Below are 23,031 nucleotides of genomic sequence, written 5' to 3'. Positions count from 1 at the left end.
TTCTCTCTCGGGGTGAACTCTTGCGAGGTGCTCCTACGACATTAACCCTCCTTCTAGTGCTAAAAATGTTAGTGAACAAATGCACCGTGGCTGGTGAGTCAGCACGACCAAGTCCTCGGGTCGATGTCGGGAGTCTACAATCGATCGAATAGGGATCTGAGGCTGATCACACCCATGGGTTGGGATACCGCATTCGTCTAAGGGGGGCACCTCTCGGTCTGAATGTCGATATCGTCTTCGGGAGGGCATCTCTCTCCTCAGGGGTCATGCTTCCAGGGATGACCATGCTTCTGCACAGAAGGCCCTCATCGGGTGGTCCCCGACTTTGGCCCCTTGATGATTAAGTTAGTGCTTCGTCCTCTGTCTTTTTTCTCCTCCTCTTGGCCAGATGCCGATCATGTGTTTTTATACTACTGTACGAGGGTCAGCCATATGTGGGTTTGGCATGGCGGCCGATCCCCGAGGGGCGAGGTGATACCTTCGTGTGACCGCCATCCCGAAATACACGGAGCGGTGCCATACGGTGTCGTCCCGAGCTTTCCGGGACGGGATGTGCTGAGGAGTGCCTTGATACGGATCCTGTTTGGTGCGTGGAAGTACTCCTTGTGCTGACTTGACAAGGGCATGGTGCACATCGATTACGACGTGGCTGGTTCTAAAATATTCCTCATCACTATGATAGAAACAAAGAAGTCCACATAGTTAAATACTATTCCTCTTAATAAGTAACCCTTTAGTTTTCTCTCCGATGGATAAAACCTCAGAATATGAGTTGCATCCATTTTGCTTGATTAATATAGTTTTCTTTTCTAGAAAAGAAAAAAGGATATCAGATACTCACTAGCAAAAGCAGATGAAGACCATTCTTTCACTTTTCTGTTTGTTCTACCTGTTCTTCAACTGGTCCGTCTTCTAGGCTTCTATTTCCTTCCAGCTTTTATTTTTATGATTCCTCAAGCCTGACACTCCAAACTGTCATTGTCAAAACCATTTTTAAGATGATCTTAGGTGATCGAAAGTTTGAAGCTCCTCTTAGCTTTGATGTTTGCTGACTTAGTTTGAAGATTAGAACATTACTCATATCTATTCAAACTCTGTATGTTGTTTTTTGTTCAGTGTCTTTTTCACTTCAAAATATACAAATGATCGACTCTTTTCTTTATATTTTATCCTATCTAATACAAGTGAAGATGATTTTCTCAATCTCATCTCATCTTGTATTTCCGCTAACATTTCTAATTTTGTTTCATATAGGAAATGAAAGTAGAATTGAATAATTTTTTAACGACTGATCATGAACTTTGATGTTCAGTATTTTAAACCAATGATTCAACGCTTCTAATTTTGTTTCATATATGAATAATATAGAGGCTTTAGGGTGGAAGAGATTGTGACACCCCAAACATAGTCTCGTATTAAAGTTGAAGTAAAATTAAATGAATTTGTAAGAATTTGATGAGTCTATTACTATAATATTTTGAAATCTTGGTTAAGATGACTTTAAATTATTCGTTCAGTAAAATTTGCTCAATAGATAGCCTTTGTGAGAAAAAAATATTAGAGGAGGTTAGGACACATTGGGGTAAAAAGAAGAAAAACAATAATAATAAAAAAAACACAGATCACACAGATGTAAAGTCTTAACAAAATCATTACTTCATTGCCAAGCAAGTGCCGTAAGACTTTGACGAAGCAATAATTTTGTTTCATATAGGAAATGAAAGTAGAATTGAATAATTTTTTAACGACCGATCATAAACTTTGACGTTGAGTATTTTAAACCAATGATTCAACACTTCTAATTTTATTTCATATACGAATAATATAGAGGCTTTAGGGTGGAAGAGATTGTGACACTCCAAACATAGTCTCATATCAAAGTTGAAGTAAAATTAAATGAATTTGTAAGGATTTAATGAGTCTACTACTATAATATTTTAAAATATTGGTTAAGACGACTTTAAATTATTCGTTCAATAAAATTTGCTTAATAGATAGCCTTTATGAGAAAAAAAAAATTAGAGGAGGTTAAGAAACATTGAGGTAAAAAGAAGAAAAACAATAATAATAATAAAAACACAGATCATACAGATGTAAAGTCTTAACAAAATCATTACTTCATTGCCAAGCAAGTGCCGTAAGACTTTGACGAAGCAATAATTTTGTTTCATATAGGAAATGAAAGTAGAATTGAGTAATTTTTTAACGACTGATCATAAACTTTGACGTTGAGTATTTTAAACCAATGATTCAACACTTCTAATTTTGTTTCATATACGAATAATATAGAGACTTTAGGGTGGAGGAGATTGTGACGCTCCAAACATAGTCTCATATCAAAGTTGAAGTAAAATTAAATGAATTTGTAAGGATTTGATGAGACTACTACTATAATATTTTAAAATATTGGTTAAGACGACTTTAAATTATTCGTTCAGTAAAATTTGCTCAATAGATAGCCTTTGTGAGAAAAAAAAAATTAGAGGAGGTTAAGAAACATTGAGGTAAAAAGAAGAAAAACAATAATAATAAAAAAAACACAGATCATACGGATGTAAAGTCTTAACAAAATCATTACTTCATTGCCAAGCAAGTGTCGTAAGACTTTGACGAAACAATAATTTTGTTTCATATAGGAAATGAAAGTAGAATTGAATAATTTTATAACGACTGATCATAAACTTTGACGTTGAGTATTTTAAACCAATGATTCAACACTTCTAATTTTGTTTCATATACGAATAATATAGAGGCTTTAGGATGGAGGAGATTGTGACACTCCAAACAGTCTCGTATCAAAGTTGAAGTAAAATTAAATGAATTTGTAAGAATTTGATGAGTCTACTACTATAATATTTTAAAATATTAGTTAAGACGACTTTAAATTATTCGTTCAGTAAAATTTGCTCATTAGATAGTCTTTGTGAGAAAAAAAAAATTAAAGGAGGTTAAGAAACATTGGGGTAAAAAGAAGAAAAATAATTAAAAAAAAAAAAATACAGATCATACAGATGTAAAGTCTTAAAAAAATCATTACTTCATTGCCAAGCAAGTGCCGTAAGACTTTGACGAAGCAATAATTTTGTTTCATATAGGAAATGAAAGTAGAATTGAATAATTTTATAACGACTGATCATAAACTTTGACGTTGATTATTTTAAACCAATGATTCAACACTTCTAATTTTGTTTCATATACGAATAATATAGAGGCTTTAGGGTGGAGGAAATTGTAACACTCCAAACATAGTCTACTACTACTATAATATCAAAGTTGAAGTAAAATTAAATGAATTTGTAAGGATTTGAGTAGTCTACTACTATAATATTTTAAAATATTGGTTAAGATGATTTTAAATTATTTGTTTAGTAAAATTTGCTCAATAGATAGTCTTTGTGAGAAAAAAAAAATTAGAGGAGGTTAAGAAACATTGAGATAAAAAGAAGAAAAATAATAATAATAAAAAAAACACAGATCATACAGATGTAAAGTCTTAACAAAATCATTACTTCATTGCCAAGCAAGTGTCGTAAGACTTTGACGAAGCAATAATTTTGTTTCATATAGGAAATGAAAGTAGAATTGAATAATTTTATAACGACTGATCATAAACTTTGACGTTGAGTATTTTAAACCAATGATTCAACACTTCTAATTTTGTTTCATATACGAATAATATAGAGGCTTTAGGATGGAGGAGATTGTGACACTCCAAACAGTCTCGTATCAAAGTTGAAGTAAAATTAAATGAATTTGATGAGTCTACTACTATAATATTTTAAAATATTGGTTAAGACGACTTTAAATTATTCGTTCAGTAAAATTTGCTCAATAGATAGTCTTTGTGAGAAAAAAAAAATTAAAGGAGGTTAAGAAACATTGGGGTAAAAAGAAGAAAAATAATAAATAAAAAAAAAATACAGATCATACAGATGTAAAGTCTTAAAAAAATCATTACTTCATTGCCAAGCAAGTGCCGTAAGACTTTGACGAAGCAATAATTTTGTTTCATATAGGAAATGAAAGTAGAATTGAATAATTTTTTAACGACTGATCATAAACTTTGACGTTGATTATTTTAAACCAATGATTCAACACTTCTAATTTTGTTTATAGAGGCTTTAGGGTGGAGGAAATTGTAACACTCCAAACATAGTCTACTACTACTATAATATCAAAGTTGAAGTAAAATTAAATGAATTTGTAAGGATTTGAGTAGTCTACTACTATAATATTTTAAAATATTGGTTAAGATGATTTTAAATTATTTGTTTAGTAAAATTTGCTCAATAGATAGTCTTTGTGAGAAAAAAAAAAATTAGAGGAGGTTAAGAAACATTGAGGTAAAAAGAAGAAAAACAATAATAATAAAAAAAACACGGATCATACAGATGTAAAGTCTTAACAAAATCATTACTTCATTGCCAAGCAAGTGCCACGAAGTCAATCATGTTATTTAGCTATCTTCATCTTTGTTCTTATCATCATTCGGGTCTTCCCAATCACATTCAAATAACCAACATGACAGTGTTGATTATGACAGATAACATGGTCAACAAACTTAATTGTTCCTCAAGTTCAAACCTGCTGATGACAAACAATGATGTCTTCACGAAGTTTTCTGATGAGCAACAATAAGACATTTTAATGCATTGCTTTGCATCCAGCATTGTGTGCGAGGGAACCTGTTCAAGAAAACCTTACTCTCTGAGAACATCATGTCCTTCTGCGTTCACAAATTCTTGTACACCGGTGGTTGCAAGTTGTTTAAGCATGTCTACAGACACAGAAGTAAGTTTAATCCTCTCCTTTTCTTAGCTCAGCGCCAAGTTCACAGTAACATGTGTGCAACTCGAAGGTCATCAAACGTAAGTCTCACTCATGAATTTAGTTTGACTTTGATATGGTATTGTCATATAGCATCGAGAAGAACAGAAGAATCAACTGTGGTCGGAAACTCCTCGGGTAATCAAGGCTTAGATTCACAACAATACGATATAGACATCATAAAAGCAGCAACAAACTACTTTGATCATGGGAATAAGCTTGGAGTAGGAGGATTTGGCCCAGTTTATAAGGTACTCTTCATGTTCTCCTTGAGATTACTCTTTTGATGTTGTTAAGCTTGTGATCATTTATTGGATAACATCTTTCACCAGGGAAGGTTTGCTGATGGACAAGTGATAGCTGTGAAGAGACTGTCAGAGAGATCTGGTCAAGGCACAAAGGAATTCAAGAATGAGGTAGAAGTTATATCCAGACTCCAACACAGGAACCTTGTGAAGCTTTTGGGCTACTGCATCCATGGAGAAGAGAAGTTACTGGTCTATGAATTCATGCCCAACAAGAGTTTGGATTTCTTTCTCTTTGGTCAGTTTGCTAATCTCTTCATCATCATCTTTGCAGTAGAAGCTCTTTTCTCTCGAGCTAGCTTGTGTTCTTGACCTGTTCTAATAATATCTTGGCCAGATGCCACTAATTCAAGAACACTGGACTGGAGAAAGCGCTACAGCATCATCGAGGGTGTTGCTCGAGGACTGGTGTACCTTCATCGCGACTCTCGATTGAGAATAATCCACAGAGATCTGAAAACCAGTAACATTCTGCTTGACGAACAATTTAATCCGAAAATTTCTGACTTCGGGATGGCACGCATTTTTGGAGGAGATCAGATTCAAGAAACAACGAAGAGAGTTGTTGGAACAATGTAAGTCACATCAATCATTGCCTGATGTCTCGTCTTTTGAAGGATCTCATCAATCGATGCTAACGTGCAGTGGATACATGTCTCCTGAGTATGCCATGGGAGGAAAATTCTCCGAGAAATCGGATGTCTTCAGCTTCGGCGTCTTGGTTTTAGAGACTTTGAGTGGTAAAAAGACTAGCTACTATCTCAACGACGACGACGACGACGACGATGAATCGATTGGCCTTTTGGGATACGTAAGTACTCACTCAAAACTACTACTACTACTTCTTCTTCTTCTTCTTCTGGTGTTCTAACACTCATATGAAGTGTGGCAATTTGATATTGGATGTTGCAGGCATGGAGGCTGTGGGAAGAGCACAGAATCCTAGAGCTGGTAGATCCATCATTGGGCGATTCATGCAATAGCTCTCAAGTGATGAGGTGCATTAAACTTGGGCTGCTGTGCGTTCAAGAATTCCCAGCGGACAGGCCAACCATGTCAATGGTGGTCTCCCTGCTAAATAGTGATGCAGATGATCTCCCTGCACCCAAACCAGTTGCATTCTTTGGGGCGAGAAGCAAACTGGAGAACTCTGAGAACTGCTCTGTCAATGAAGTCACCAACACAGAAATAGATTGCAGATGATGTGTGAAGCACAGTGTTCTTCCAAAGTCTGTTTGTTTGGCTGCATCAACTTTCTATTCTGATGTGATGTCACTATGCAATCAAAGCGTGCACAAATGAGAGAAGTAAACATGTGAGAACGCAAGCACATGAGCTTATACTGCATGTTCTTTGTGCTCCATCAGTATATGAGACTGCTTTGGATGTACTGTTGTAAGCTTTTCAATGACCACATTGGATGTTCGATAATGTGCTTTTTTTGCCTATGATGACAATAATTATTGAGCAAGCAAACATGTAGATGCCTGTCTCACACTCAGATCAAACTACTATCTCCTGTAGAACAATGATGAACATAAAGGAAGAAATGTGTCACAAGAACTTGCCAACAAATCTGTCTGTAAGAAGAACACTAAATCCATCAGATCTCAAGTTCATAATGTAGCATGGGTGGGTTTGATGAATGGACTTGTCAACTTTGGGTGACATAGGCATTGACAATGACATCCATGAATGTCTCATGGCATTGTCAACTTTGGGTGGCATATTGGACAAAGCACATCAAGGGAAAGTACATGGAAGCTTCATTAAATAGAAAACATGATGGCTATGTGACCAATCAATCACAGATTAGAAATCCCATTAGTTTATTGTGTGACATCTTTCAAACTTAGCAGCTTGACTGAATCAACCACCTATCCACTGACTTTGTTGAAGAACTAAAAATGATTGGCTTTATCAGGAATCATGTCTCACCAGTCCAATTCAAATTGCTGGAGGAGTGCATTGAACATTAAGCTTTCTCACTTTCTGGAGCAGTCAAATTCTAATGATCTCTAATGGAAGGAGACTTGTGAATATGAAATATTTTCGAAATATTATATTTGAGTCAAAAAAATCATTTTCATACTTTTTTCATTGGTCAGCTTGTAATAATAAGCTGAGAATAGCACAGATAATTATATCCTCACAACATTCTGCAGCACTACTTCCATATATCAGAACACTATAGATACATGGATCTGATTCAAACAATATTTTCTTCCTACAAACAACCAATTCTGATATAAAATGTCTTAAATTAATATTTTAAATATAAAATGTATCAAATGGGATGCTCATATAATAAAAAATTAACGAATGAGATATTAGATTTTTAACTCTTAATAAATGAGTCTGATATATCATCATTATATTAATGTTATATATATAAACATTTATCACATTGCAATTCAAATCCTTAACGTAAGAACACAACATTAATATCTTAGGTATTAATTTATATATAATATTATAAATCTTAATTTTTTGATAGGTGAGTTTGACACACACCCTTAGCCGTATAAAAAAATTATCAGATAAAATCTAAAACTTCAACATTTGATAAATGAGTAAGTCTACTGACATTTAACCAATGTCTTGGTGTTGGACCTTAATTTCGATCCTTCTTTCTAAATAATAATAATAATAATAATAATTTATCACTACCGTCATACATATCTTCAGTGATAGCATGGATCGAAGATTATTGTGTTATGATGGCTACGTACGATAACTTAAGGATGGAGAACACCATGATAAATTCGAACATAAGAAGAATTACAACTCACATGAAGCGATATTTTCGTTCTCATTCTTTTATTTACTTACGACGTGTCGCTTACGGATGACCATTCATCGGACGCTCTTACAATCCATTCCCGGAGAGGATCCATGATCTAATCCCGATGCGTCAAACCGCATGTCACTGTCGACCTTAGGCCATCATCACTTGTGGGCCCAACCACCCTCTCCTATCTCATCCCCTCTCGGGTCTATCACCACGAGTATGTTTTCCTCCTGAACCTATGGCCCCCCAATCGCTTGTTCATAATAATATCTATAATTTTCAATAATGGTGAGAGAAAACAATGATCATCTTCGATAGTATAATTAAATATTTTTAATACTTGTATTAATAAATGAGAAATATAGACCTAGAAAATTATATTATTTGTAAGAGTAGGCTAAAAATACATAATCTTAGGACTCCCTTGAACTTAATTCTTTGGAATAGATACTTGTCTTTGTACTTTGTAAATAGAAACTATTCCATGATTCCTTATAATTTGACAAGAATTGTGATGTTACACAATATAAATCATGCACATGCAAGTCAATGTTTGGTTTGGGGTAGGATCTAATTATAACTCGTCTTATGTTCGATCACTAAAATCCAAGCCCTACGTTTTATACGGCTACACTTTGTGGGGGTAAACTAATACCAAAAAATTGGACTGGTAACTCCCAAAACTTAGCAGTAACGCTGTCGTTCCATCTATCGGAAATCTCTCAAAAATATTTTTATCTAAAATCTATTTTGACTATGTGGTCAATAATTTCTTTTATTTGTTTTTCTTGCACAAGTTATATGCATTATATTCTGTTTGATTTATTGATTGATAACTTCAATAGTATTAACATTGTCTCACCTCATCCAATGCTCTTTGCTTCATAAAATTTTCTTAAAATGACTTGTTTATTCTTAGGATTGCAACCACTTGCTATTAAAATGATTGATAGGCAATTTAAACATAGAAAACAATAAGTTTGGATATGGCAAATAAAAAAAAACCTTCAATAAGATGTGAATATATAAGAGTTTAACATGTATCATTAAAAATTCAAAGCGTTGGATGATAATCACTAATGTGAACTTTGTAAAAATTAAAACTTAGATAAGCGTTCTATCAATATATATAGCAAAATAATATATCTAATTTAACTCTTTCATACCTACTATTACTTGTTATTTCATTTTTTTGTACTTATTCAACTCTATTCATTGGTTCCAACAATATACACTTATTTGAGATAAATTAAATAAAAATTAAAAAAATATATATCTGATTAAGATTCTATGTATTCTGTGGCTCTTTCTCACAACAATTGCCATGGAGAATTTAGACAAGCCAAAAATTATTGTTTACAATACTCTCTCTCTCTCTCTCTCTCTCTCTCTCTCTCTCTCTCTCTATATATATATATATATATATATATATATATATATATATATATATATATATATATGAAAATGTACTCATCTAATTATATCTAAATGAAAAACTTATAATCATGTATGTCTATGCACATACCCAACCCATCAATACCCCCAAATGAACAAGTTCCTATGTTTGTTTTCCAATTTTTTTGTTCCTCAAAGTGAAAAAAGGGGGGGGGGGAGGGGGGGATGATAGCCAAAGTGTTGTACTTGGAACCCAAGCACCAATTTTGAACTAAAGTGGGATAGTCTAAGCCAAACCCACCACCCAACTTTGGACTCGGAGCTTTAAACGGGGACGTTATTATTATATGGCTCCGACCCCAATTCATATTTATTTCTTTTATTTAATGCTTTTACCCCTCCTTTTCCCCGTCTTTAACGTCGCCTAGCCGTTGAATGAACCCTGCGGCGCTCGTAGAATTACCAAGATGCACTTCCCATCCCTCGCACGTGCCCACTCCGCGTCCACTCGTGTGGCCGGTTTCTCTCCGAATCCCTTTGAATTCCCACGCGCGAAAGCAACGCAAGTAAATAAAAATGTTTTCTGTTTTATTTTTTGTTTTTTGCTTTTTAAAGCAGCGGCTGATAGCGAGAATCCGAGACATCTTTCTTATCTCGACGAACGGTCACCACATCCCCCTCTTCCTCGCGCCCTCTCTCGGAGTCCACCGAAACAGATCCCACGCGCTTTCCGCCAACCCACCGCAAAACCCCGTCGCCTAGCCAGGGGCATTTTGGGCAGATCAATTTCTTTCTCTCTTCTTCTCCTCTTCCCTTCCCAAAAGAACCCGGTTCAGTCCACAAACTCCTCTCGCTCCACAGTCTCATCTCTTTTTATTCATCGCCTTCGTTTGCGATCTCTCTCTTTACCTTCAAAGAGAGAGAGAGAGAGAGAGAGAGAGAGAGAGAGAAGGGATGGGGATGGAAGTGGAGTTGCCGGATGACTTCCGCTGCCCCATCTCGCTGGAGGTGATGACTGACCCGGTGATCCTACCGTCGGGACACACCTTCGACCGCGCCTCCATCCAGCGCTGGCTCGACTCCGGTAACCTTACCTGCCCGGTCACCAACCTCCCCCTGTCCCCCTCCCCCTCCCTCATCCCCAACCACGCCCTCCGCAGCCTCATCTCCAGCTTCCTCGCCCAGCGACCCACCGCCATCGACGCCGCCGCCGACAACCGCGACGCGCTGCTCCTTGCCCCCCTCTCCTTTCCCTGCGATGCCCCCACCCTCGCCGCCGTCCTCCGCCTCGCGCAGCGCGGCGGCCCCAACTCCCGCCGCCTCGTCGCGGACTCCGGCGCCGCGTCCGTCCTCTTCCGCCACGCCGCCGCCCCCGACCCTCCCGACCTCCAGGACCTCTCCCTCCGCACCCTGCTCCACCTCACCCTCGACGGCGACGACGCCCGCCTCGGCCTCGTCGCCGAGGGCGCCCTCGACCCCGTCGTCGCCGCCCTTGGCGGCGGCCCCGCCGCAGCCCTCGCCGCCACGCTTCTCACCAGCCTCGCCGTCGTCGACGTCAATAAGGCGACCATCGGCGCCCACCCCGCCGCGATACCTCTCCTCGCAGCGCTCCTCCGCTACGGCGACGGCCGGGAGCGGCGGGAAGCGGCGACGGCACTCTACGAGCTGTGCAAATTCGCGGAGAATCGGCGGCGGACCGTCCGAGCTGGCGCCTTGCTGCCCTTAGTCCGCCTGACCCGCGAGGGCTCGGAGAGGGCCGTCCGGGTTTTGGGACTTCTCGCCAAGTGCCGAGAAGGTAAGGAAGAGATGAGGAAGTTGATCGGATTCATTAACGTATTATCCGAGGTCCTAAGAGCGGGGAGTCCTCGGGGCATCGAGCACGCCCTTTTGGTGCTGAACTATTTGTGCTCGGATAGCAGAGAGATGGCTTTCACAGCCATCAAAGAAGGGATTCTTGATCTCTGCTCGGTTTTGGCAGGCGATATGAATCCGAATATTGGTAAGAACGCGATGGAATTGGTTCTGAGACTTGAAAAGGAGCAATTTGGTGGCTATTCATGAACGAGGTTTCTTCTCCGTCGTTGCTGTTTTGCACTTGGCGATGCATAGTGGCATACGGAGGTCAGTGGAGCTGCATGCTTAATGGGTTCCCTTATTTTCATATCTCATGGCTACTGTAAAGGAAAGACCATCTGTTTCAACCCTTTCTTTGTTCCTTCATCCTAGTTTTTGGAGTAGCTTTAGAAATAACTAGCCCTGTTTATATCAAAAAGGTTGTAACTTGTTAGCTGAATCTATATGAAAATCCAATCAGATAGTGATATTTTCTCTCTACATAGTAACGGACTGATGCATTCAAGAAATGTATTTTCCGTATTTGGTTCGATGTTGTGAATTTGTGTTGTGATCCTGGTTCTTTGAAGAGTAGCCCACTTGGTTGCCATTCAAATGCTCATCGAATTCTGATGAGCAGGCATGTTGTGTTGCCTTGTGCTGATGTAGATAGCTGTGATCCAGTGATAAGTTTAAACTCTTTTACTGTAATGTTTAATAACTCTCTGGCCATCACAGCTGAGAACTATTTTGCAGTTTTGATTCATCAAGATACTGCTAGATGGGTGATCTGAAATGCTAGAGAGTAATCATTGAGAGTTACAAGAAGAAGGTATGTTTTTTCGAGTCAAGTGTAAAGAACATCTATGGAGATATTTAAATTTGCTCGAGTTTTTGGAATAAGGTAACCAATACTATGGATCATTTTATTGGTTACTAGATTATATTTAATTCTTGGTTTATTTGTTTAGCAGCTGATAGTTCAGTACTTGATAACTCATTTTGTTTTGGAGATCTGAACTAGCTCCTCAAATGTCTTTGCATCTTTGAGAATCTTCTATTTGTTTTTTCTTTTTATTCTGTATTTTTTGTGTTATTCGGTATCAAATTGAAGTTATTTACACACGCATAAGGATAAGTTGGACACTTTTGATTGATGGTGTAGTTTACCCAAAGCACACGTGCATTAAAATCTTGTTCATGAGGAAACGATGAAGTATGAATTCGGTTCATACAGTGCATCTTGCATTATCTGAAAAAGTAAACATACAACACAACATTAGATCGTTCAGTTATTTTTTTGTAGTGGACCAACTCTTAAGAATGTTTTGACTTCATATATGATACTCAAAATCTCCTGAAATATTTTTTTTCTTAGAGATTTTATATGAATTGTATAGTGTAATACTAGTTTGTATACGCTGATGCGTCTCCATCATTATATACACTTATCATTTGACTGCTCTGTATACTGTTATTTTCTTCAGTGGTGAGTACTTGAAAGATCAACTGGAAAACAGAAATAGAGCCCGTAATGCAGCTAACAAAAATATGATCAGAACTGTGTTCTAAAGCTGGGAAAAAAGGAATGAAAATCAAAGGTACAAGTCTGTAATGTTCTAAAGCTGGAGAAAAGGAATGAAAAACAAAAGGATGCAGGATGTTAGGCAGAAATAGGGAGTGGACCACCTTATAACATAGATTGAATTACATTTATCTCAAATTGGAATATATGAATTATAAAATGGGAATAAGTTCTGTAATGAGGGGAACTGGACTTATTGTAACTATCTTCGACTGAACTTAAATTCTACAAGGAAAGTTGTTGCTGCAATATTTTATTTTACAACAATCCTCTTCTTGCAAGTCTGATTATGATGGTAATCCAATCATGTTGTATTGTTATATGCAGTCTCTTTTAAAATCTAATTATGACTTGTTCAGCAACCAATGAACATGTTGTACTTGGGACTAGAAAATCCTCAATGTTTGATGATCATTGCTCCACTTTGACTGCATAACAGATTAATCTACGAGAACAATTTACATGCTGATATCATGGCATGAAAGATAAATTTTCAAAATGTCACCTATATTGAATTAATGCTGCTGGTCATCATGTTATGTAAGTCTTATTTCTTTTTAAAGACAGCTCGATAACAGTGTGCTGACACAATAAAATGTTAAACATGTTACTGAGTTCTATAACTAAATCTAACTGCCTCATGTTGCATGATGAAGAAAGGGTTATGTATACTTTTCTTGGAATCAAATTGTTTGCTTCGGACAACAATTCAAGACCATTGATGTAAACAGGAAAAGTGTCGTTTTCAGAAACCGACACAGACGTGGTTCAATGAAATGAAGATGTTGGTTTTGGCAAGTAAATAATATGCTTGAGATTTATCCAGATTATGGATCAATGCTTTTCTTTTCCAGCTAAATCACTGATATGAATATGTGGATGTGATTCCCTTTTGATGTTGATTGGGTAATGCTTTTCCACCGATGTTTTTAAGATGCAGACCATGGGGGATTATCAGTGCTCCAGACACATTCAATCTTGAGAAATTTCCAGATTGTATATCAATCTTCATGGGCAGATGGCAAGTTCTAAAAATGGTTATACTTTTAGAAAATTACATGTTTATCAATTGAGACTTTATCTTCTTGTTTAAGCTATTGTTCGAGTTAGGGATTTCTATTGATCTTTGAGCGTTTATATATTGTTGAATGTTGTTCGAAATCATTTTTGTCAGTTCATTTAAGCACATTTTAGCAACAATTTTACTTGGTCTTTCCTGGAAATGATTAATGACTATTTGAAGGCAATGTGATGGATGGTTGCTGAGTGTTGAAGTCTGTGTGCCAAGAGGTGAATTGTTATTGTGGCTGAATAGTTTCTGGTGATTAAGGTTACAGATTAGTTCTCCCTTCCATTGAATTTTTTTGTTTGGTGCATCCGATAAATTTAATCCAAATTCTTGTTTCCAAACTCTTCATTGCTTTCTCTTTAATTTAGTTTTTTGTGCACTTATTATATCAAGAACTGTCTGATGATCATTACAGTTCTATTCTGCATCGTCAGTTGACTCACTTAGTTCTTCTGCTATATCTTTGTACTACTTGCAGGTCTTCAACACCAAACCTTACGGCGTACTGCTTGCAGCATTCACAGGCCATTCAAGTTGTTGCTGCAGTTGTAAATAATCATCTTATATACCTGAGGCTATTCCCCTTTTAGATATGGGCAGATATATACGTCCGACATATCAACCATTTGGTCATTCTATGTCCTCTTTAAATATATAAAAAAACTTTCAATTATTCAAAGAAGATTATATGAAATATCTCTAATTATATTCAATGTTTTCTCCTTCAGCATGTGGATCAGAGAGCTCAAATCATATCTTTATATTCCTTCACACGATGCAGCCATGAGCCCTTGTGTTATATGACCACTCTTGCATGTAAAATATTATGAATGTATTTGGTGTTTGATAGGGAATATTTTAGCATCAATAGTAGTTTGCTAATAGGTAACCACCATGGAGCTGACATAGAAGACACCTCCGCATCCGTCTGACACATAAAAGAACTAAGATGGAGCGTGAAGCTCTCTTGGTCGTCCCTCTCCAACTCCGCACTGCACGGGATGATATGAATTGGTGTCGCGCCACGGGAGCCCGGATAGGTCGACTCGCACCGCAAGGGATGTATGAGCCGATCGCCCACACGATTGCGTTGCAAAGAAATACGATCGGTCCTCACCAACTACAACTCCTTCCCGTCGGCTCCATAGGTATAGGAACTGGACCTGGCAACTGAGGAGGAGGGGGGTTCGAAGAACAACCCACAAGATACAAACTCATCCTTCATCTACTAATTTAAGCATCATAGGGATCGAGTCGAGAATCCCTCAACATTGACTTGTTGTACAGGACCTTAGCAAAGATCAAACCTACTTCAGCCACACCTAGTGATGTCTCATCGACATCAATCTCGTGAACTGTCCTCTTCAGTCCCTGTCTCGCTCTCATCGCTCCGTCTTCCCCTAGAGAAGCCACTTAGATGACTTTGCACCTTCAGGATTGGACCAAGCCATAATGTCTCAAAGTCCATGGCATCAAGTTGTATACATATTAGCACTAGAATGAGGGTCGAATGTCGCAAGAGCGTCCACCGTTGAATCCTCTCAATAAGCGCTCCAACAAGGAGGCTCCTCCCCCCACACACAATACATTCAGCTAAGGAGGGCAACTACCCACCCTCCCACGAGTAAATGAGTCCACTTCAGCTTAGACCCTGGGGTGTTACTAGCGCCTATTTAATGACCCCGAACTCTCTCCTCTAGGAACCAATGTGGGACAGCTAGTCATCCTTACTGAGGCCTTCCTAAATCTCACTCACTAAGTATAGGCACTTGCTGGGATGATGCAAGTCATTGCTCCCTTGCTGCCCTAACTAGCCCAACAAATGACACCCATTTCAAAATTGTGGCCAATGGTCCAGCCATCACTTGTTCCCACACCCCTCGGGGCTAACTCGATTGATCCACCCTCACCAAGACCACCCCTAGTTAGTTGAGGGGCAACTCGAGGATCCGCGCTCCTCGACGGTGGAGTGTAGTGCTCCTCTGCTCCATTGTATTGTCTTGGCCTTCCTTGAGTCAAACACTCAGTCAGCAGATTCCATAGACAATTCGCTTAAGATCCAATTGCGACTGGTGAACCAATGCTTGGACGAGGTGCAACGGGAATTTTAGTGGTCCAAGGGGGAGGTTGGCGACCCCGTCTTGGGCAACTCCCCTTTTGTCCAAGATTTCTAAGAGGAGCCCCTATCGACTAACTTTCGCCTCTCGATGCTAGAGGCTTTTGATGGCAATTCCTGTTGGGAAACTATAGAGAGCATCACATGCGTAGCGAAAAAGAAAAAAATAAAAATTGGTTTCCCAAATTAATCTTATATAATCATCATGTGAAGATCGATCGGAAGCGTAAAACTCAAAAGTGACAAAATCATGTAACTGCATAAAGTGGTTGAGATGTTCTTGTTGGGAAATCATAGGGGGCGACATCATATGCGCAGCGGAAGAACAAGAAAACAAAAATCCCCGATTCCCAAAAAGATGTTCATCGTCGTGCGAAGATTGGTGCGCAAAATCCGCAAAAACACAAAAAACTGCGTATAGAGATTGTGTTACCTAGGGAGATCGTATATCCCTGTTTCCTTGCAGATCCTTAGGAGAGGGTGAAGGAGGTCAAGCGTCCTCCTCTCTAGCGGTGATCCACACAGCAAGGTTGCGACGACGCTCCTCAAAACTCCAGGCCTACTCTGAGGTGGAGAGGGAGAGGAGAATAGGAAGGGCAAGCAAAGACTCTAGCCTATAAGGCTGTGAATCCCTCCTATTTATAGAGATCCCGTGTCAAACCCTAATAGGTCCTTCCCTAGTGGGTATTGGATCTGCATCCAATAAGACAAGGGCTCCGTCAGATATCTCATATCCGAACCTCTACTCATCGCAATGCCTACCATATGTGTGTGACCCTCTAGGCCCAATATCGAGCTGGCCGTGAGTCATACCTGTCAGAACTCCTTCTGACTGAGTGAATTATTATCTCTGTAATAATTCACTCGACTCATCGACTACGGAAGTACTAGGCCACTACGCCGTAGTCCCCAGACGATACAGGGGAATCCAATCCATTGGACATGTTTGTCCTCAGTTACCATGTACCTATAGTCCCTCATCCATCTAATATCCCAGAGACCGTATATCGAGCATGGTGCTGTCAGACCCATACGGTTTCTACTCGAGTCTCGCTCTAATCGGATTCTCCCGGAGAACTCTTTCTCTCTCAACCCGAATGACCCTGGCCAGGGATTTGTCTGAGCAAGAACACATGGGATATTCCTCTCATAATGCCGAGAGTGGATGATCCTCTATCGACACTCAATAGCCCTCGTAAGGTCGACTACCACTCCCAATGACCAGCTGTACTAGATCTGGGAACAGCCAAACCTATAAGTCTGGTATCAAAGAGTGGAGCACTTATACAGGACATCCTTGGTGTCTCAAGTCTAAGAACCAGATACACCACTAGGACTACGGAATCGTTGTCTGACAATAAGGCATCATCAACTATCCAGCATTCCGTAAGCGGATCAATCAGTGAACTCATTCTCCAATGAGCACTTGTACTGTATCCCTAGTGTCCCTACACGAGCAGCTATGAGATCAGCTGCATCCATCATATGAACGGGTATACAGCACACCAGTCTATCCGGTTATCACGATGTCCCTCTCGAGTAACCTATGACCGGGATTATTTAGGATATGTGTTTAAAGGTGAATCGATCTCATTATCGTGATCTCATCACGATCCGATTCCCATTGCACAAATCCAAGGACATCACAATATATGTATGCATTTATGCAATAGTTATAAAGTGATATATGCCAAAATATAATAAGCAAAAAGATTCTGTATCAAGTCACACGTGCCATCACTCACGTGATTGGCTTGCTGGGCACCTATGACTAGCAATCTCCCACTTGACCTAAAGCCAATCACCTATGTGTCTGATCCCCATCAGACCCCTGTGACGCTCAAAGACAATCTGAGACAACGGCTTTGTCAGTGGATCTGCAATGTTATCTTCGGATGGAACTCTTTCCACTGCTACATCTCCTCGGGTTACGATCTCTCTGATAAGCTGGAACCTCCTCAGAACACTTCTGATGAGACCCGGGTTCCCTTATTTGAGTAATCGCCCCATAGTTGTCGCAATATAAGGAAGTCGACTTCTCGCTATTCGGAACGACTCCCAAATCTGTGATGAACATCTTCACCCAGACTCCCTCTTTTGTTGCATCTGATGCAGCAATATACTCCGCCTCTATGGTCGAGTCAGCAGTAGTATCTTGCTTGGAACTCTTCTAGCACACTGCTCCTCCATTCAAGGTGTACACATACCCTGAATTCGACTTGCTATCATCGACATCAGACTGAAAACATGAGTCAGTGAAGCCTTCAACCTTAAGGCTATTACCTCCATATACTAGTAAAAGATCCTTACTCCTTCTCAAGTACTTAAGGATACACTTTACTGCTTTCCAGTGCTCCAAGCCTGGATCCGCCTGATACCTGCTCGTGACACTCAGAGCATGCGCTATATCAGGCCTAGTACATAGCATGGCATACATGATAGACCCTATTGCTGAAGCATAAGGTATCATATTCATGTTTGCCCTTTGGAATTTTCCATACCAAACCTTTTGACAATGGTTTCTATGTACCTGGACTGGGACAAGCCAAGCATCCTTTTGGATCTATCTCTATAGATTCTAATCCCCAAGATATAAGATGCTTCTCCTAAGTCCTTCATGGAGAAGTGTCTAGATAACCAAGCCTTTACTGTGGATAGCATTCCTATGTCATTCCCAATGATGAGGATGTCATCCACATATAACACCAAAAAGCTAATAGCGCTCCCACTTACCTTTCTGTATACACAAGGCTCATCTTCGTTCTTAACGAAGTCATAAGATCTGATTGCCTCATCAAATCTTATGTTCCAACTTCGGGAAGCTTGCTTTAGTCCATAAATGGATCTAAGCAACCTACACACCTTATCTGGGCAGTTCTTGGACACGAATCCCTCAGGTTGCATCATATACACCTCCTCCTCCAGGTTCCCGTTGAGGAATGCGGTTTTCACATCCATCTGCCAGATCTCATAATCATAGTGTGCTGCAATAGCCAATAGAATTCTGATGGATTTTAGCATTGCTACGGGTGAGAAAGTTTCGTCGTAGTCAACACCTTGCCTTTGACGATACCCCTTAGCCACTAGCCTTGCTTTATAGGTCTCTACCTTTCCATCTACTCCGATCTTTTTCTTAAAGATCCACTTGCAACCGATGGGTACAATACCTTCGGGTGCATCAACTAGGTTCCAAACCTTATTGGAGTACATAGAATCCATCTCAGAATTCATGGCTTCTTTCCACTTCCCGGAGTTTATACTCATAATAGCCTCCTCGTAGGTCTGAGGATCAATATCCTCTACATCCTCTGCTCTAATATGTCCCACATATCTCTTAGGAGGATGGGATACTCTATTAGACCTGCGTAAAGTTGAAACTTGTGTATTAGATACCTGAACAGACTCGGGCTGTAGAGTGGTGCTTGAGCTTGGTTCCCTAACTTCGCTCAACTCTATCATTCTCCCACTGTCTCCGCCAAGAATGTGTTCCTTCTCAAGGAACACTGCTCTCTTAGCTACAAAGACCTTTTGGTCCTCGAGATGATAGAAATAATACCCACAAGTTTCCTTGGGGTATCCCACAAATTTGCATCGCTCTGTCCTTGATTCTAACTTATCGGGGTTGTGTCTTTTAACATGGGCAGAACAGCCCCAAATCTTAACAACCTTAAGATCAGACTTCTTCCCTTTCCATATCTCATATGGTGTAGACACTACCGATTTAGTTGGAACTCTGTTCAGAAGGTAAGCTGCGGTTTCTAGGGCATATCCCCAGAATGAGATGGGTAGGTCAGCGAAACTCATCATGGACCGTACCATATCTAATAATGTACGATTTCTCCTTTCAGAGACACCATTGAGCTGAGGTGTATAAGGAGGTGTCCATTGGGATAATATCCCATGGTCCTTGAGGAACTGAGTAACTCTGTACTTAAGTACTCACCTCCTCGATCTGATCGAAGAGTTTTGATACTCTTTCCAGTCTGGTTCTCCACCTCATTCTTATACTCTCTGAATTTCTCAAAAGCCTCGGACTTGTACTTCATTAAGTACACATATCCATACCTTGAGAAATCATCAGTAAATGTAATGAAGTAGGAGTAACCTCCAATGGTATGAGTTGACATGGGTCCACATACATCACTATGTATGAGTTCCAACAACTCAGTGGCTCTCTCTCCAGTTCCACTAAATGGAGAGTTGGTCAGTTTTCCACGAATGCAAGGCTCACAAGTTGCATATGACACATAGTCGAATGGATCTAGATATCCATCATTAAGTAACTTTTGAATCCTTCTTTCATGGATGTGACCTAGCCTACAATGCCACAGGTATGCACTGTTCAACTCATCTCGTTTCCTTTTGGACACATTTACATTCATGATATGTGGAGTGGTGTCTAACATAAATAAACCATTATGCAATGTTCCTTTCGTGATGATCTTATCATCTAATAATATCGAACAACCATTGTTCTCAAAAACAAATTTATATCCACTAACTGTTAAACGTGAAATGGAAATAATGTTTTTGATAATAGAAGGAACAAAATAACATGCATCTAATGCAATAAAAGCTCCACTAGGCAGATGTAGAGCGACCTCGCCAACAGCTAATACAGCAACTTTTGCTCCATTACCCATCTTGAGGTCCATCTCGCCTCTCTCTAGTCTCCTAGGCCTTGCCAGAACCTGCAACGAATTGCATATATGATAAGCACTACCGGTATCTAATACCCATGTGTTATCATAAGAGTCTGACAAATGGAGACTGATCATGAATGTACCTGAAGCTTCATCAAGCTTTTGTTTCGCCCTTTCTGCAAGGTACTCTTTGCAGTTTCTCTTCCAGTGCCCATCTTTACCACAGTGGAAGCACTGGCCTTTGTCCTTTATTGGGTCTTTCTTAGCAACCTTTGCTTTACCTTGTTTGCCCTTGCCCTTTCCCTTCTTAAGGGACCTTTCTGCTTTCCTTTTCTTTCTGGTCTCACTAGTGTAGAGAACTGGCTTCTCTTTCTTAATAGTACTCTCTGCCTCCCTCAACATATTGAGGAGCTCTGGGAGAGTCACCTCAAGCTTGTTCATATTAAAATTCATTATGAACTGTGAAAAGGAATCTGGTAGGGACCGAAGCACAATGTCCACACACAAGTTATCCTCTAGGACCATTCCTAGACCTGTGAGTTTCTCTATCCACTCAATCATCTTTAGGACATGGTTCTGAACCGGTGTCCCCTCAGTCATCCTAGCGCGGAAAAAGGCTCTTGGATATCTCATATCGTTGAGTCCTTCCCTGTTCCTCAAACAATTTACGGACATGTAGGAGAATGGATCTGGCATCCATCTTTTCATGTTGTCTCTGTAACTCTGGAGTCATAGAGCCCAACATATAGCACTGAGCAAGAGTGGAGTCATCAATGTACTTCACGTAGCGAGCGATCTCATCCTCGCTTGCCCCTTCTTCGGGCGTAGGCATCACTGTATCAAGGACGTACACGATTTTCTCCGCTGTGAGAACAATTCTCAAGTTACGGAGCCAATCCGTATAATTTGGACCAGTGAGGCGGTTGACATCAAGTATGCCACGTAAGGGATTTGAAAGCAACATTTTCTGAAAATAAAGATGTAGCAAAAATGAATAACATGCAGATTTTGCAAGAAATAAACTATCAAGATATGGACTTCTATCTTAATATGCTCCCACTATTTTACTAACGAGTCACGCGACACCCTCAACACGTGAAACGGAAGTCTCCGGCAGACTTCTAGTGGGGATCAGGATCCAATCAGCGTCTTAGTGTAACCTCGAGGGACTCGACCAATCACACTAAGCCTAAAAGGTAGACAACTCTTGCCGATCACAACTCCTTGTGATTCCCGTCCTGTTCGGCCTCCGAATCACCATGGCCTCGAGGGACTCGACCAACCATGATGCTCGGTTAAGTCAACACCTTCGTTACAAGATGAGTCTGATTTGATGATATACCCTCGAGGGACTCGACCAAGCATATCATGCCCTCAGGTCACCGGTGACATCTCTATGTCGTAAGCAAGATAGCGAATCGCGATATAGGTGAGTCTCGAGGGACTCGACCAACTCAACCTACACCGGGATTCGGTTCCTACTCATAACGATGGAAGGCCACGTGGGTCAATCTAATTGCCTCACGTTTACCGACTTAATATTATCGAGAGATGTTTCTATGATTAGGTCTCCTAATATGACATGTCACACATATGCATATTTAATATATATCTACATCGCATGCAAATATATATACATATCTAGTATGTGTATAAGCAATCACACCAGATGATCATGGACCACAACCTAATATGATTAGGCCCGAGCCAGTAGGCCTAATCACTCACATCAAGATCTATGTGTGCAACGGTGCATCTCCATGCCTTGTGATCGTCCATCTCGTCCTCGTCGGTTCCGTCGACATCTTGATGCATCTCCATGCATCACGATCGTCCGTCTCGTGGGTCCCGCTATGGCATCCACGCTCCCGCTGTGCCTCCTCATGTGATTACAACTTAATCATAGGCACGCAGGCCCGACAATAAACGAGAAATATAATGGAGGTTCGCAGACCTCAATAATAATAATCACAAGTACACACATCACTCGGTCCATGATCATCCGTCCACACATCATACATCACATGTATAAATAATCATCATCATGTAGGACTACTAGATAATAATAAAAATAATAATCAACTAAACCTTTTAATTAATTAATATTTTCTGAAATCAGGGATATATAGGGAATTTCTCAATTCCTAAGGGTATTTTCGTAATTTGGACAAAAGACAGAAACTGGAATTTCTCAAATTCCGAGGGGCAAAACTGTCTTTTGCCCAGAAAACCCTAATACCCTTTGCCCTTTTTGCTGCTGCCGCCGCCGCCACCTTGCCGGCGGCGGCCTGTGCGGCGGGGCGAGGGCACTGCCCTCGCCTGCAGGCGGCACGCCCGCTGGCGGCGATGCCGCTGCGGGTGGGCGCCCCCTTCGGGCGTCGCTGCCTCCGCAGACGGTGCTGTACCGCCGGGCGGCCGCCCCTGTGGGGGGGGTTTCGCTCGCGGGAGCAGCGGCGGCAGGCGCCGC

At 40.2% G+C, this 23,031-nt stretch overlaps 2 protein-coding genes across 5 annotated transcripts; both read left to right on the top strand.

Moving 5' to 3' along the window:
* The first annotated feature begins 4,616 nt into the window (after nucleotides 1–4,616).
* Nucleotides 4,617–6,614, top strand: LOC135624408 (cysteine-rich receptor-like protein kinase 19). The gene is made up of 6 exons (XM_065127974.1): nucleotides 4,617–4,791; nucleotides 4,921–5,078; nucleotides 5,160–5,370; nucleotides 5,470–5,707; nucleotides 5,778–5,943; nucleotides 6,045–6,614. Exons 1-6 carry the CDS (start codon nucleotides 4,719–4,721, stop codon nucleotides 6,333–6,335), a joined length of 1,137 nt encoding a protein of 378 aa, XP_064984046.1. The 5' UTR covers nucleotides 4,617–4,718; the 3' UTR covers nucleotides 6,336–6,614.
* Nucleotides 6,615–10,012: 3,398 nt separating this feature from the next.
* On the top strand, nucleotides 10,013–14,576 carry LOC104000010 (U-box domain-containing protein 8). 4 transcript variants are annotated; one of them, XM_018818753.2, is made up of 3 exons: nucleotides 10,013–11,439; nucleotides 11,908–11,983; nucleotides 14,284–14,576. In XM_018818753.2, exon 1 carries the CDS (start codon nucleotides 10,273–10,275, stop codon nucleotides 11,377–11,379), a length of 1,107 nt encoding a protein of 368 aa, XP_018674298.2. In that variant the 5' UTR covers nucleotides 10,013–10,272; the 3' UTR covers nucleotides 11,380–11,439; nucleotides 11,908–11,983; nucleotides 14,284–14,576. The 4 variants fall into 4 exon arrangements, with proteins under 4 accessions (XP_018674298.2, XP_018674297.2, XP_064984029.1 ...); XM_018818752.2 differs by having other exon boundaries at nucleotides 12,639–14,576; XM_065127957.1 differs by having other exon boundaries at nucleotides 11,908–14,066.
* The last annotated feature ends 8,455 nt before the right edge of the window (nucleotides 14,577–23,031 follow it).

The sequence above is a fragment of the Musa acuminata genome, chromosome BXJ2-10 (assembly GCF_036884655.1).
Source record: "Musa acuminata AAA Group cultivar baxijiao chromosome BXJ2-10, Cavendish_Baxijiao_AAA, whole genome shotgun sequence".
NCBI classification, from domain to species: Eukaryota; Viridiplantae; Streptophyta; class Magnoliopsida; order Zingiberales; family Musaceae; genus Musa; species Musa acuminata.
The sequence above is the reverse complement of the archived record's forward strand: the minus strand, read 5'-3'. Positions and strand labels throughout refer to the sequence as shown.

Bases quoted from the DNA above. Each gene is read 5' to 3' on its own strand.
- LOC135624408 (XM_065127974.1), top strand. From the start codon at position 4,719: ATGTCCTTCTGCGTTCACAAATTCTTGTACACCGGTGGTTGCAAGTTG. The intron at 5,371-5,469 runs GTCAGTTTGCTA...TATCTTGGCCAG, and splicing joins TTTGGATTTCTTTCTCTTTG to ATGCCACTAATTCAAGAACA. The intron at 5,944-6,044 runs GTAAGTACTCAC...TGGATGTTGCAG, and splicing joins CGATTGGCCTTTTGGGATAC to GCATGGAGGCTGTGGGAAGA.
- LOC104000010 (XM_018818753.2), top strand. From the start codon at position 10,273: ATGGGGATGGAAGTGGAGTTGCCGGATGACTTCCGCTGCCCCATCTCG.